The sequence below is a fragment of the Chenopodium album genome, chromosome 26 (assembly GCF_948465745.1).
Source record: "Chenopodium album chromosome 26, dcCheAlbu1.1, whole genome shotgun sequence".
In the NCBI taxonomy this organism is placed as follows: domain Eukaryota; kingdom Viridiplantae; phylum Streptophyta; class Magnoliopsida; order Caryophyllales; family Amaranthaceae; genus Chenopodium; species Chenopodium album.
Window position 1 is genome coordinate 32,600,947 of NC_137859.1, and position 14,951 is coordinate 32,615,897.

At 34.2% G+C, this 14,951-nt stretch overlaps 2 protein-coding genes across 2 annotated transcripts; both read left to right on the forward strand.

Moving 5' to 3' along the window:
• The first annotated feature begins 3,484 nt into the window (after positions 1-3,484).
• On the forward strand, positions 3,485-5,762 carry LOC145617351 (laccase-4-like). Its single transcript, XM_081672041.1, has 6 exons — positions 3,485-3,616; positions 3,758-3,909; positions 4,004-4,248; positions 4,343-4,471; positions 4,580-5,539; positions 5,632-5,762. Exons 1-6 carry the CDS (start codon positions 3,485-3,487, stop codon positions 5,760-5,762), a joined length of 1,749 nt encoding a protein of 582 aa, XP_081528167.1.
• A 6,362-nt stretch (positions 5,763-12,124) lies between these two features.
• LOC145618672 (fructose-bisphosphate aldolase, cytoplasmic isozyme) lies at positions 12,125-14,701 on the forward strand. Its single transcript, XM_081673448.1, has 3 exons — positions 12,125-12,257; positions 13,370-13,597; positions 13,704-14,701. Exons 1-3 carry the CDS (start codon positions 12,230-12,232, stop codon positions 14,519-14,521), a joined length of 1,074 nt encoding a protein of 357 aa, XP_081529574.1. The 5' UTR covers positions 12,125-12,229; the 3' UTR covers positions 14,522-14,701.
• The last annotated feature ends 250 nt before the right edge of the window (positions 14,702-14,951 follow it).

Below are 14,951 nucleotides of genomic sequence, written 5' to 3' on the forward strand. Positions count from 1 at the left end.
TCTCTCACTAGAAGACTATGTAGTTAGCATCACTTAATATATGCAAATACAAAGTGTTACATTATCATACTAATCTATAATAAGGAGAAACATTATTCAATATGTAACATTTTTTTTTTTAAGTAAAATCATTGGGGAGCTTAGGTACGTCTTCTCACAAGACCGTGACCTAAACTATCTAGGAGCAAAAAATAAAAAAATTTACTATCCAAAAAAGGATCTATATCCTGTAACATATATATACACTATATGTAATAATTTGATAAGTAATCAATTATTTTTATCACTTATCAAATTACTTTGTCCCCACCTATATTCAAGTATGCTAAATAAAATAAAAAATTAAAAAAAAAAGTATCATATTGCATGCAACGTATTGAACCAATAATTTTTGAAAAAGAAGGTACCACAATTTAAGATAAGGTTGCATTATTATGAATATATATGAGATGTTCTTTGTTGTCAAATTACATTTAAATTTATTTGAATGGAAAATGTTTACAATTGGCTACCAAATTGGTCATTATATTTGGACAATGTTGCCATTATTACATTCCCCCACTTAAGTGATGCATGGCATATATGATCTTGTGTCCCTACATGAATTGTATTGTAAATTTGTTATAATACAAAATAGTATAATATGAGTTGGTCGATTCTTTCATGGTTGTATAAGTTTGAGTTTGTAGGGTATGCACTTTCCATGTGTTTTAGATCAATACCAATAAGTACATTTAACTACCTCTTTTCCACTGAAAACATCCTTATTAATTATTGCTATAGATATTGAACACATTAAAGTACAAAGGCACATGTTATCTTGATATATTGGTATCTCTTAAATGTGTGTCCTTCACTTAGAAACATAGTCCTCTATAAGTATTAATCAAGGGCCTCTATAAGTATTAATTAAGGAGCATGTATTCATTTGGTCCAGGTTGAAAGAGAAATACAATAGGCTTGTATTCACTAGCTCTTCAATTCTTTTTCTATTTCGTTATATTTATATGTATCTTGTATCGGCTAGGTCAGGGTAAACTAACAATAAGAAAAGGATTGCATATCGTATCTTGAAGATTGAAAATAATAAGATATTTATTTATTAATCTATTAACATCGAATAAAATTTGCATAAATGAAAAAATCTTTCAAAAATAAACCTACTTGGGTCTTTAGAGACACTTATAAATCTTACAAACCCACTAGTTATTGATTTATTGTAGAAGTAGCTTAGCTTAGCTTATTAAATGAAAGGTCTAGCAATTTAATACTCCATAGTTTTGTTTTTTTTTTTTTTTTTGGGTTGAAAACAATTTAATAATAGTTATTTGTCTCAAAAAAATAAAAAATAAAAAATAAAAATTATCCTTATTGATCTATTTTTGCCACTATGTATGGCCACTGGCCAGTTGGCTTGAAGTGTAGCCTAAGATCGATAGTGAGATAGTGAGATAGTGAGATATATAGTATTAGTCTCATTTTCTAGAGGCAAATATATATTATCTATCTCTATCCTATGTTACTTTGTACACTTGTCAGTTGTCACCACATAAATTTTAGAGTAAGGCCCTGTTCTCTTACGTTGAAATTCAGTTCAGTTCAGTTCAGCTCAGCTCAGCTCAATTCAGTTCAGTTCAGTTCAGCTCCTAATTTCCTTCTCTTATAAAATTTTCATTTCAGTTCAGTTCAGTTCAGCTGAGTTCAGTCAATGAGAACAGGCCCTAAATCTGTGTAAATTAGGTTTGATTTAGGGTCTGTTCACAGTTACTGAACTGAGTTGGACTGGACTGAAATGAACTGATTGGAGCTGAACTGAATTGATTATAGCTGAACTGAACTAAACTGAACTGAATTGAGCTAAAATAAATATTTTATGAGAGAGGAAAATTAAGAGCTGAACTGAACTAAACTGAACCGATTGGAGCTGAACTGAACTGAACAGATTGGAGCTGAACTGAACTGAACTAAAATTAAGTAAATGTGAACAGGCCCTGATACGGAGTATATTGCTATTAAATTTGATGTCAAATAAAAAATAAAGAGTTTATAGCTATTCAAAAAAAAAAAAAATTATTTTTTTTTTTTTGGTAACAAAAAAAATTATCGAGTTTAAAAATGGCAAATGAATAAAATCACACCAAATAAAGAAGTATTAAATTATTTTGAGACCAATGCTTCATACTCTGTATATATTTTATGTTTAAAATGATCAAATTATTTTCAAATTATTAAGAGACAGATAGAGTAACGTAGCTCATATGCTTCTTTGTTCCTAACAGAATAGGACAGTAACGAATATTCTGACTTGAGTTACTGACCTTAGGTCGTTGTTGGCCTCAAGCAAGCAACAGGAGCATCTCTTTATGATCACAGCATCAAAGCTAGCTATGTTTGGCAAAAAAGTTGTTAACTAGAGTACTCCTGGAGTCCTGGTTGTTAAAACTTTAAAGTTGTACTTGTACAAGTTGCTACTCCATTTATTCCCTCAAAGTTTAGTGTTCGACAAATTATACTCCGTATTATTGCACAACTTTATTAATACGGAGTATTAAATACAATCTCATTCAGTCATACGTAGTACTTGTATTAAAGAAAGGATGTTCATTATTGGCTTTAGAAAAAAATTATACAAGTATCCACTTTACTTTGGTAATTGATTGAAATATCAACTTTTTAATGGAAGAACCAATCTTACCAATGATTTTTAATCTTAGGATTTATAATTTTAAATCTTGAGAGTGAGGGATAGCTCAAGTGGTTAGAGCTCCCCTCTAGGTGTCAAGTTATCATGGTATCGATTCTCATTACTCATCCTTGTGGCTCTTTAAACACTAAAAAACAAAATTAAATCTTAAAAATCATGTTTTGGCGTTATAAATAAAACTCAAAGTCAAAAGGTGAGTTTCTCACCAATTTCATTGAGCTTTGCTTGGTAAAAAATAGAGGAAAATAATGTGGTATCCTTACTTGAGTTGCTCCTAAACAACAGTCATGATTATGTATTTTGTGTAAAACACAAGCTTGATTAAACACTTTTAGGTTGGATAATTGTAGCCACTTTTATTATTATTTTATTTATATTTTTCCATTACATTTAAACGCTGACTTTCCAGTAATAAGTCAAATCACATACACCTTAACACCTACATACACATCTTTCCTTCATAATCCTGAATAATATGCAAATTGAGTTGGACATCCCACTTAACGCAAAAAATCAACCAGCAGCTGGTTGGCTTAACGGTTCATTTGGTTGAAAGCCACATCTACATGTCTATTACTTGCTTAATTATCCACTTAATCACCAAACTTAACCATCACATTTACTCAATCTCTTTCACTATCTGTTCTTCCTCTTATTATAAATCACCTCATTTTCTTTGTGTTACACCACCACTCACCTTAATCATCTTACATTTGTTTCGGTTTTTTCGATTTTCAAAGCAATTTACCTTTAGCTCATAACAAAGTTTGAGAAGCTAAAATGGGGTACATTTGGCTTCATTCATCATGTTACTTTTACACTAAACTCTTCCTACTACTTTGTACTTTCTTGGTTAGCTCTAAGCTTGTTGTGGCTAAGCATACTGGCATAACTCGACGCTACAATTTCGAGGTAAGCAAAACTGTTTTATGGGTGTACAAATTGTACTACATACGTAGTATGTAAGGACCCTAGTAGTTGTCTAACTAGGACGAAAGTAGATTTTTTTGTTACTTAGGCTCATTGTTACTTATTCTTTTATCTTGTATGTAGGTCAAGATGCAAAATGTGACGAGATTATGTCAAACAAAGAGCATTGTAACCATTAATGGGCAGTTCCCAGGGCCGAAAATTGTCACCAGGGAAGGTGATAGACTTGAAATTACTGTGGTGAACAACGTTAAGTACAATGTTACAATTCACTGGTAAGTAACATTTTTGTATGGAAAAAGAACAAATATTTGTATATTCATATAACGTATCATAAATCTAAATGTACCATTTAATATCGCGGAACAGGCATGGCATTAGACAACTAAGGAGTGGATGGGCTGATGGACCGGCTTATGTCACACAATGCCCAATTCAGACTGGTCAAAAATATGTGTATAGATTTAGAGTCACAGGCCAAAGAGGAACCTTATTTTGGCATGCTCATATTTCATGGCTTAGGGCTACTCTTTATGGCCCCATTATTATTCTACCAAAGCATGGTGTTCCTTATCCTTTCCCTCAGCCTTACAAGGAAGTTCCAATAATTTTTGGTAAATTTACATAATTTTTTTAGAAAAATTTATGTCTATTAAGTTAGTTTTAATATAATAATTGATGTTAACTTATAATAATTTTCATAAACAGGGGAATGGTGGAAAGCAGACACTGAGTTAGTGATCAACCAAGCAATGAAGACAGGATCAGCCCCTAATCTTTCGGACGCGTTCACTATCAACGGCCTTCCTGGACCCTTGTACAATTGCTCAACAAAAGGTATAAAACATACATCTAATAATCTAAACAAGACAAATTAGTACTAGTTACCCATGACTTTCTAGCAGACCTGTAATCTAATTACTACACTAATCATTCATTTTGTAGATGCATTCAAGCTGAAGGTGAAGCCGGGCAAGACTTACCTTCTTCGTCTGATCAATGCTGCACTCAATGACGAACTTTTCTTCAGCATTGCAAACCATACACTCACAGTTGTCGAAGCAGACGCCATCTACACCAAGCCATTCACAACCAACACTGTACTCATAACTCCAGGACAAACTACCAATGTCCTAGTGACTGCCAAGAACCACCATCCTAATGCATCCTTCCTCATGGCAGCGCGGCCTTATGCAACTGGACCTGCAACATTTGACAATACTACCACAGCTGCCATACTCGTGTACGTTCGTGAACCTTCTCAGAAACAAAAACACACTAAACTTCCACTACTCAAACCAAAACTCCCATTCTTTAATGACACTTCATTCGCAGCTAATTTTAACAGCAAGTTAAGAAGCCTAGCAAACTCAAACTTCCCTGCCAATGTACCTAAAAAGATTGACAGACATTTTTTCTTCACTGTTGGCCTCGGATTACTCCCCTGCCCTAAGAATCAAACCTGTCAAGGACCCAACAACACAATGATAGCAGCCGCGGTTAATAATGTTTCATTTGTACAGCCTAAAATCGCGTTACTTCAAGCCCATTTCTTCCAAACAAATGGAGTGTTTAGTACTGATTTTCCAACAAATCCACCCGTGAAATTTAACTACACTGGTACACCACCCAACAACCTTATGCTTAGCCGCGGGACTAAAACAATTGTCTTACCATATAACACGAGTGTTGAGCTAGTATTACAGGACACTAGCATAATTGGGGCTGAAAGTCACCCTCTTCACCTTCATGGTTTTAACTTCTTCGTCGTAGGTCAAGGGGTTGGTAACTTTGATTCCAAGAATGATCCTGCAAAGTTTAACCTCGTCGATCCTATTGAGAGAAACACGGTTGGTGTACCGTCTGGTGGATGGGTTGCTATCAGATTTCGTGCAGACAATCCAGGTAATGCAAATGTTCCTAGACAGTATAAGTCGTATTTTAGTGAATATAATTCATATACTTAGCTTAACTTGTAATGACATGATTATGAACAGGTGCTTGGTTTATGCACTGTCATTTGGAAGTTCACACGAGTTGGGGACTGAAGATGGCATGGATTGTACAAGATGGTAAGGAGAAGAACCAAAAATTGCCACCACCGCCTTCGGATCTCCCTAAATGTTGATGATAGTTGGAAATTCAAATTCATGTTGTTTAGGATTCTTACTTCTGTGAAGTCTAAAGAGGCTACGAAACAGAACAGAATTTTAGTACATTAGTGAGTATAAGCTTAGTATAAAACCAAAACTTTCAAGAGCAATTATGCAGCTAGAATATGTTGTAAATTCATTCTTGAATACGTTATTAATTCAATTTTGCACGATTTAAAAAGATCATAGGGTAAGTTTGTTGTCCAACTATCATCGAATAAGTTACAAAGAATTAAAGGAGTCTGCTAATGCTGGTAATTGGGCTAGTGGTGCAGATCAGCCCAATTGGTAGCAAATTCACCCAGATTGGACATGGACCTTGTAGACAGTGTAGTTGCACCCTAGTCTTTGGATACCTTGTTAATGTCCATCAAAAGTATGTAAATAATATATGGAGCCGGGCATAGATTGGGCCGTGGTAGAGGGTCTCGTGGTCAAGTGGAATGTGCTTGAAAATTGAAACAAGTGAAGAAAAAAATTGTGTTATGTCGAACTCATGCTGATCTTTCATAATCATTTGACCTAACACTACTTAAAAACTTAAACATGCATATGATTTGATCTTTCATAAACATTTATACGTGGGCCACGATGTTCGTGCCTTGGGCCTAAATTAGAAGTTTGCTTAAAGCACACATTGGGCTTCCCTTGTCGTGTGTGGTCTAGTTTGTGAGTGACCAATCAACTAACACTTTACTTGACATCGGTGCATGACTTTGTGCCATTTTTTTTGTTTTTTTTTTTTAGGTAAGGAAGACATTGACCAGACCTTAACTCATAGTTTTTTTTTTTTACAGTATTTGTAGGCAGATACTTGGGAGTAGAGGGGAGGGTAAGGAAATCCCTACCCCAAAATACCCTCACTTGGTACGATTCGAACCTCACACCTCTAAGATTTGAGGTAAGAATCTTACCAAGTAAGCTAACACTTTGTTGGTTCTGCCATCTTTAATCATGTGTTCACTATCTTCTAATAAAAAGAAAAAGGTATGGTTTCAATTATTGGGAGTATAGTCCAGTTATTTATCCTAATTGTTAGGATCAATCAACTAACTGATCAAGTTGAAAGAATAAAGATAGAAAATGGGAATAATTCCACTATTACGTGTAATCACATGCGTGGTTACGCAAAAAGCATATTCTAAGTTATGATTATTTAGCCACAATAATTAGCATGAATTAATATCGTTATGCAACAAGAAGCATGTACCAGACCACCAGGCAACAGCTGAGGCAACTTCTTCACTGACTTCATTATTCCAATTAATTATTCTAGAATCCTGCCATTTTTAAGACCTTTCAATCTTTCATCAATTTATTTATATTCAAACTATCAATTTATTGACCAATTACTAGTTTGCAGCCTTTAGTTGCATTGAGAAGTTGCCGCTTTTTCATTTAGAATAATGTTTATTTTATGAATGAAAACGATCAAAATAAGTCCACCATTATTAATATATTATCAATTATTGATGGTTTTTTTTATAAGTAGGAAAAAGAGCGTGATAATGCTAGAAAAGATGTCGTCATCGTCTTGTTATGGGAAGAGTACGTATCCCAACTTCACTCGAGATAAGTGACTCGGAATTTCTATTGTTTTTATGAGATCTATTTTCCGTTTGTTTTAAGCAAGACCCATCACATGTCTAGGACTCTCGGTTATTGGGTTAACTTAAAATTTTTTGCAACATACATTTGAATTATTTGTGCTCTAGAAAGAAGATGGATGATAAAACTAATTTGAGTAGTTTAGTCAAATTCCACAGTTGATTATAAATGACACTAACTAGGTGTGTATAAATTGTTCAAAATCGATAATTGACACCACTTAGTAATTAGCTGGTAGCTAATAGATATAGCTGGTTGTATAAAGTGCTTTGACTAAGCTAGCGAGTTGCATTGATTGATTTGATAAATACAGAGTTGTTAAGCTAGCAGCTAATAACCAATAACGTAATTCCAAAAACCTCTTACTATATGCTTTTATGAAAAGAACATTTTGAACCCATAAAGCTCTTTTTATATTGTTTTATAAACTCGATGCACAATACTCATTGTGTACTCGATAAACATAAAAGCTAATTTTATGTTATGTTCCCGATGAACATAAAAGCAAATTTTAAATAAGATAAACTTTTAAATATATGAACATAAACCTTAAAGAACATAAGAGTAAGAATAAATGAACATAGATCCTAAAAGCAACAAAAAAAATAAAACAAAAACGTGTCTAACCTCAATGTCATAAGTCAAAGAACATGTGATTCAAACCTAATAAAATTCATGCTCATTTCTATTTAAAAGTTAAATGAACGTATATCATATTGAAGAATATATAAATCAAAATATTGCATATGTAATAGTTCAAAACCAAAGTACATGTATAAATTGTTACTTTAACGAGGTGAACAATAAATCAAAACTAACATATAAATCAAAACTAACATTTTGTCGTACATATATGACTCGAATCAAGTCTATTGTAAACTACTTCTACCTAATTGCCACCACCGTACTAGTGACTCTACAGTCAATTTCAATGTGATTATTGTCATCCCTTTTATAAAGCGAAAAAACCAAACTAAAGTGTAAAAGGTGAAAGGAAGAAATAGAGGGAAAAAAAAACAGCTGAAGAAAAGCTAAAAGCACACCACTTTTGAGAGTTGAGACTTGAGACCGTGTGAGCTACAAAAAAAACCAAAAACTACAAGCTAATCCACCGTTTTCGCTTTCATTCAAATTTGGGCGTAATTTCCCAACCACCAATTTTCAATGGGCTCACTCTTGACTCTCCCACAGGATTTGGGTTCAACCCAATTTTGGTTTCTAGCTATTTTTTGGTGGCTGGCTAGCCGGAAATATCTTTTGTTAGTGGTGCACATCTAGATAAGTTGATAACCTTAAATTCTTTTAATCACCTCTTATATTTGATATTTTGTGATTTTTTTGATGGGACCTTAAAAGATGATTATATATTGTACATGAAATTTGAGGGGACAAAATTCAATCACCTAGTTTTATCCAAAAAAAAATTTGGATGTTTCACCCATTATTTTGGACCTTGTAATATAAAGCCAATTTAGATAAATCTCTCTAGATCCAAATTGTTCTAAAATTAGATGTCATGATTTTGATGCGAACCAAAATGACCTAACTAAAAAATTATCACTTTGTATGAATAAAATATGTAAATTCTTTGCTCATTTTTTGATTTGCAACATTTTTGCATTTTATATTATTTCATAAAAAAAAAAATATTAACATGTGAGATCATGTATGTTAGTTTTGTTCCATATATATTATGCTTTTCAAATATCAATATTTTATGCCCTGTAATTATTTGTTGGCCATTTGAAAAAATATACTCCCTTCGTCCCAAATTACTCGCAATGTTTTGACTTTTTACGCTATTCACACATCTCACTTTAACCATCTTTTTTAGCTATTATATGAAAGCCAATGTAATCATGTAATTATATCATTATATGTTGTTGGATCTATTTTAATGTATAGTTTCTTAGAGCTTGTTCTGATTTACTGAATTAAGCTGAACTGATTGGAGCTACATTGAACTGAACTGAACGAACTGAATAGAACTGAAATGAATTACTTATAGGAGAGGAAATTAAGAGATAAACTAAACTGAACTGAACTATACAAACTGAACTGAACATAACTGATTGGAGCTGAACTGAATAGAAACTAAGGGCATGTTCACATTTACTTAATTTCAGTTCAATTCAGTTCAGTTAAGCTCCAATCAGTTCAGTTCAGTTCCAATCAGTTCAGTTCAGCTCTTAATTTTCCTCTCACATAAAATATTCATTTCAGCTCAATTCAGTTCAGTTCAGTTTAGTTTAGTTTAGTTCAGTAAATATGAACAGACCCTAAGTTGAAGAGAACATACCCTTAATATAAACTTATTATAGCTTATATAAGTATATAATAAAAGATTTTGACGGTCAATCTTGTGCATCAACAAGCGTGTCCAGTCAAAATGTTGCAAATAAATTGGGACAGAAGAAGTATTGAAAAAATATGAAATTAAAAGTGATGTATCTAACAAACGGAAGAAGTGTATTTCATACAAGAATAAATGAGGTATGCATTCAATCACCTCTACAATAGTTTCCACCAGACTACATCTATATAAGCACAAACTTTTACATACATTGGCCACACCATGTGGCGGCAGGAGTTACTTATTTAGGGGTTACTTAGTCGGCCATGGGTTACTCAGCCGGTTAGGGGTTACTTATTCAGGGACGGTATGGTTACTCGGGGTTGGTCAAGGGTTATTCTCACACAGAAAACGCGTTGATTAACCTAGTGAGTAACCCCATACTACTGTGTAATCCTTGATCGACTGAGTAACTCCTAAATAAGTATCCTTTAAATAAGTAACCTTGACGAAAACACAATATCCGAGTAACACCATAATAATTAATAAGTAACTAGTACTGCTATACTCAAATATGTTAGTTCATAATTTATTAATAATTTAACAAATTAAAAAAATAAAACTAAATCAACTAAAAAATACTTTTAATACGAAGAAATATATAAATATGAAGTTCTTTTTAAAAGAAATAATAATATGATATCCAAAGATATATGAATGGTAAAATTAGAAGGATAATACTTTAAAAAAAATGTACATAAAATTTGGCGTACTTATTCCAAGCCAGTAAATCTTAATTATTTACTTATTTATTTATTTATTTATTTTGCTCTTAGGGTTGGAAATATGTTCAAATGTCCAATTCACCTAATTCACAAATTCTTAAATATGGCTGGCCACACGGTGTGACTAGCCATTATAGGGGTTACTTTGTTAGGCCCTGTTCACATTTACTGAATTGAGCTGGACTAAACTGATTAGAGCTGAATTGAACTGAACTAAACTGAGTTGAACTGAATATTTTATAAGATAAGGAAATTAGGAGCTGAACTGAACTGAACTGATTGGAGTTGAACTGAACTAATTGGAGCTTAACTGAACTGAACTGAATTGAACTGAAATTAAGCTGAAGTGAACAGGCCCTTAGTGTAATAGGGGTTACTTGGTTAATTAGTTTTAAAGGGGTTACTTCGTCAGCGTTATAGGGTTACTCAGTCAGTGCTATACGGGTGCTCGGTCAGTGTAATAAGAGTTACTTTGTTCTTATTTAAGTGGCCACATGGTGTGGCCGGCCATTGGCCACACACAAGACGGGCTGCACCTAATTATTATAAATCTGAAATTATTTAACTTGTAAATTAAGGGTCTGTTCACATTTACTGAACTGAGCTGAACTGAACCGATTGGAGCTGAACTGAACTAATTGGAGCTGAACTGAACTGAACTAATTGGAGCTGAATTGATCATGAACTGAAATGAATATTTTATGAGAGAGGGAAATTAAGAGCTGAACTGAACTCATTTTCCTAAAGATATTCTTGTACAAAATATATCCTAAACTTAGGAGGAGAATATTGTATGGATATTCTCTATTATTTTAAAACACCCATCTACTATTCTTTATCACAGCAAATGACTATGTTCGGTTCACATGATTTGATTTGGTCTGATATGAAATTTTCTGATTCGTCTTATTTCTAGATTTGACCAAAATTTGACTTTGTATAATAATTAGTTGAATAAAAAAATATATTAAATGAGATGTCATTAGATTCGCTTAATCCTTACTCACCATACCAACAACAATAACGTTAATCTTCCCTTATTTCACAATCTCTTCTTGTGCAATTGTTCATTCTATTTCCCAATTGAAATCATTAACCGCAATAAAATAAGAAAAGGTAAGTATTACGAGTATTCAATTTCAACCTATAAAATTTTTTGTATGTTAAATTCGATTATAATAAAAAAAAACATAAACTAAACAAGTCCCAATAAAAAATCACAAGTTCAATATTTTTAGGAAAATTAAAGCTTGAATTAGGCACCAAACCTCAATTTCTCACCTAACTCAAGTGAATCCTTTTTTTCATCAAAATTAGACTTCCTCCTAAAATAGGCAATGCAACCCCTAAACATAGAGTGTACCTCACCAACCCCATCACCCCTAAAAATAATAAAAATTAAAAAAAGTACTACGTAAAAAGTCAAAAATTGAAGTGAGAGGACACTTTGGGTAAAATATAATTAAATAATAGCCGCCTTAAAATACACATAGATTATTTCCTTGGAGAAGAATTCAAATACGGGTCAAACACAAAACGGGTCATCCACACCCAACAAACAGTTTCTTGGGAAACAATTCAAAAACGGGTCAAATAATCGGGTTAAACCGATATTCTCGAGGCATCAAAAAGCTCCCTTATATAAATCCATCTTTCTCCTTTCTTCTTCCTTCGTCTCCATTTTCTCTCTCTGTTTCAAACCTTTCTCTCTCTAAAAAACAAACTCATTTTCTCTCTCTAGAATTCTCCAGCAACCATGACTGCTTACAGAGGCAAATACGCTGGTATCTTTCTCTCTTATGTAGATCTATCAGCTTATCATTGCTTCGTTTTTTTAATTTTTTGTTTTGATTTGATGAATTTGTTTAGTTTGATTTGAAATTAGATCTGATCTGCGGTTTGTTTATGTCTGTTTTTGGATTGATTTTCATGTTTTGAGATTTTTTTCTACGATTTTTGATGTTTTCGGTTTAGATCGACGCCGGAATCCTGTTTCTGCTTGTTTAATTGCTAAATATTTATGATTTTAGCGTTATTTAATAGTCATAAATGTTAGTTGTTTAGATGTTTGTGTTTGTGCTTTGTTGTATGTGATTTGGTGCTGTTTTTAATGGAACTTCTATGAAAGTATTGATTTTTTTGCGATTTTTCAAAGTGTAATTTGCCTCAAATTGCTTAGATCTATATATCTGAATATCTACAAATTTACGCTAGTTTTTGGTTGATATAATGCTCTGGATTCATTCTCAATGATTACAATAAGTCACTTAAATGTTCTCTTAAATTTTTGTATGCGAAGCTTCTTGCAGTTTGTTGATTTTTGGTTTTGTTTTGTTTGCATTAGAGATTTGTATTTAACCTGAATATTGGTTTTGAATTCTGGAATCTTGAATTTGTGAGGTTTGAAGTTATGAAGTGTGTTCTGTGTTGATTTGGGATGATTTGAGGCCTCAATAATCAATATTGCCACTTAAATGTCTAGTGTTGTTTGAATTTTCTGAACTCTGTGGTGTTTGAGATGGAATGAGTGATTGTCTTAGTTGTTTCGAGCATTGATTATTGGTGCTGAGTTTGTGTCGTGTCGTTGTCATGTGATAAAACGTTCTACTTTTGTATCACCATGAGGAAGAAATTTGAGATATGAATAGTTGAATATGTTTCTGAGGGTCATACAATGTGATGTGATGATGCTATAGGGTGTTTAAGAGCTCATTATTCTATTGTGTTTGATTATTTAATTTTTTACATGCTTAATTATTCTACGATGTATGTCCTGCCCTCTGTTAGTCTCTTTGTTTTCGTTATTTTATTGTCTTTATTAAGTATTATATCTTTTCTCTTTGAAGACTATAAAAGAAAATGTTCAAAAGCTGAAACCTTTTTTGTTCTGTTTCAGATGAGCTCATCACCAACGCTGCCTACATTGCCACCCCCGGAAAGGGTATTCTTGCCGCTGATGAGTCAACCGGCACCATTGGAAAGCGTTTTGCCAGTATCAATGTTGAGAATGTTGAGAGCAACAGGAGAGCTCTTCGTGAGCTTCTCTTCACCACCCCTGGTGCCCTTCCATACCTTAGTGGAGTCATCCTTTTTGAGGAAACTCTTTACCAGAAGACTGCTGATGGTAATTTTTAGTTTATATATTAATACTTATTGTTAAGTTGAAATAGCTTTTGGATGCATTTTTCTTTCATTTGATAATATTGCTAACATGTATGACTTTGTTCCAGGCAAGCCCTTCGTTGATGTCATGAAGGAAGGTGGTGTCCTTCCCGGAATCAAGGTTGACAAGGGTACCGTAGAGCTTGCTGGAACCAATGGTGAGACAACCACTCAGGGTCTTGATGGTCTTGGCCAACGATGTGCTCAGTACTACGCTGCTGGTGCTCGTTTCGCTAAATGGCGTGCTGTCCTCAAGATCGGCCCAACTGAGCCATCTCCCCTTGCTATCTTGGAGAATGCTAACGGTCTTGCCAGATATGCCATCATCTGCCAGGAGAATGGATTGGTACCCATTGTTGAGCCTGAGATATTGGTTGATGGAACCCATGACATCGACAGATGTGCTGAGGTTTCTGAGCGTGTGCTTGCAGCTTGCTACAAGGCCCTTAACGACCACCATGTTCTCCTTGAGGGTACCCTCTTGAAGCCAAACATGGTTACCCCTGGATCAGAGAGTAAGAAGGTTGCCCCTGAGGTGATTGCTGAGTACACCGTCCGTACCCTGCAGAGGACTGTTCCCCCAGCTGTTCCCGGAGTCATGTTCTTGTCCGGTGGACAGAGTGAGGAGGAAGCTACCCTCAACCTCAACGCCATGAACAAGCTTCAAACCAAGAAGCCATGGACTCTATCTTTCTCATACGGACGTGCTCTTCAGCAGAGTACCCTTAAGGCATGGTCAGGCAAGGAAGAGAATGTGCCAAAGGCCCAGGAGGTCTTCCTCGCTAGGGCCAAGGCCAACTCTGAGGCTACTCTTGGTAAATACCAGGGTGGTGCCGGAGGAGCTGATGCCTCTGAGAGCCTTCACGTCAAGGACTACAAGTACTAAGCAAAGTTTTGTTCGTTGTCCTGCCATCGTTTCTGCAGTAAATTTCGAGTTTTTTTTTTTACTCCCTGTGAAGGGCGCCCTAATCTTAGAAGCGGTGTGTTGCTGTCTTTAGTGACGTATTTTTCGATTTCACTTGGTTTTTAGTTTTGATGGCTAAAAAAATAAAAAATTTATGCAGTAGATTTATCCTTGTGAAAAAAGGATCTTATTGTTTTTGAGATTGGTTAAAAGTGTCCTCACTATACAAATCAAAGTGACTTGCTTCTATTTTCGATTTTGTGCTTCCTTTCGTTTGCTGTTTTACTGTAAACTTGGTTTCCTTCCGAACTTCTGCAACTTTAGTCACTTTGAGGATGTTTGTTTATGCAGCAGCTTGGTGAACCCAGGGAGGAGTTGCGTATTTATGCCTGTACAGCTCGTGCAAATCTTG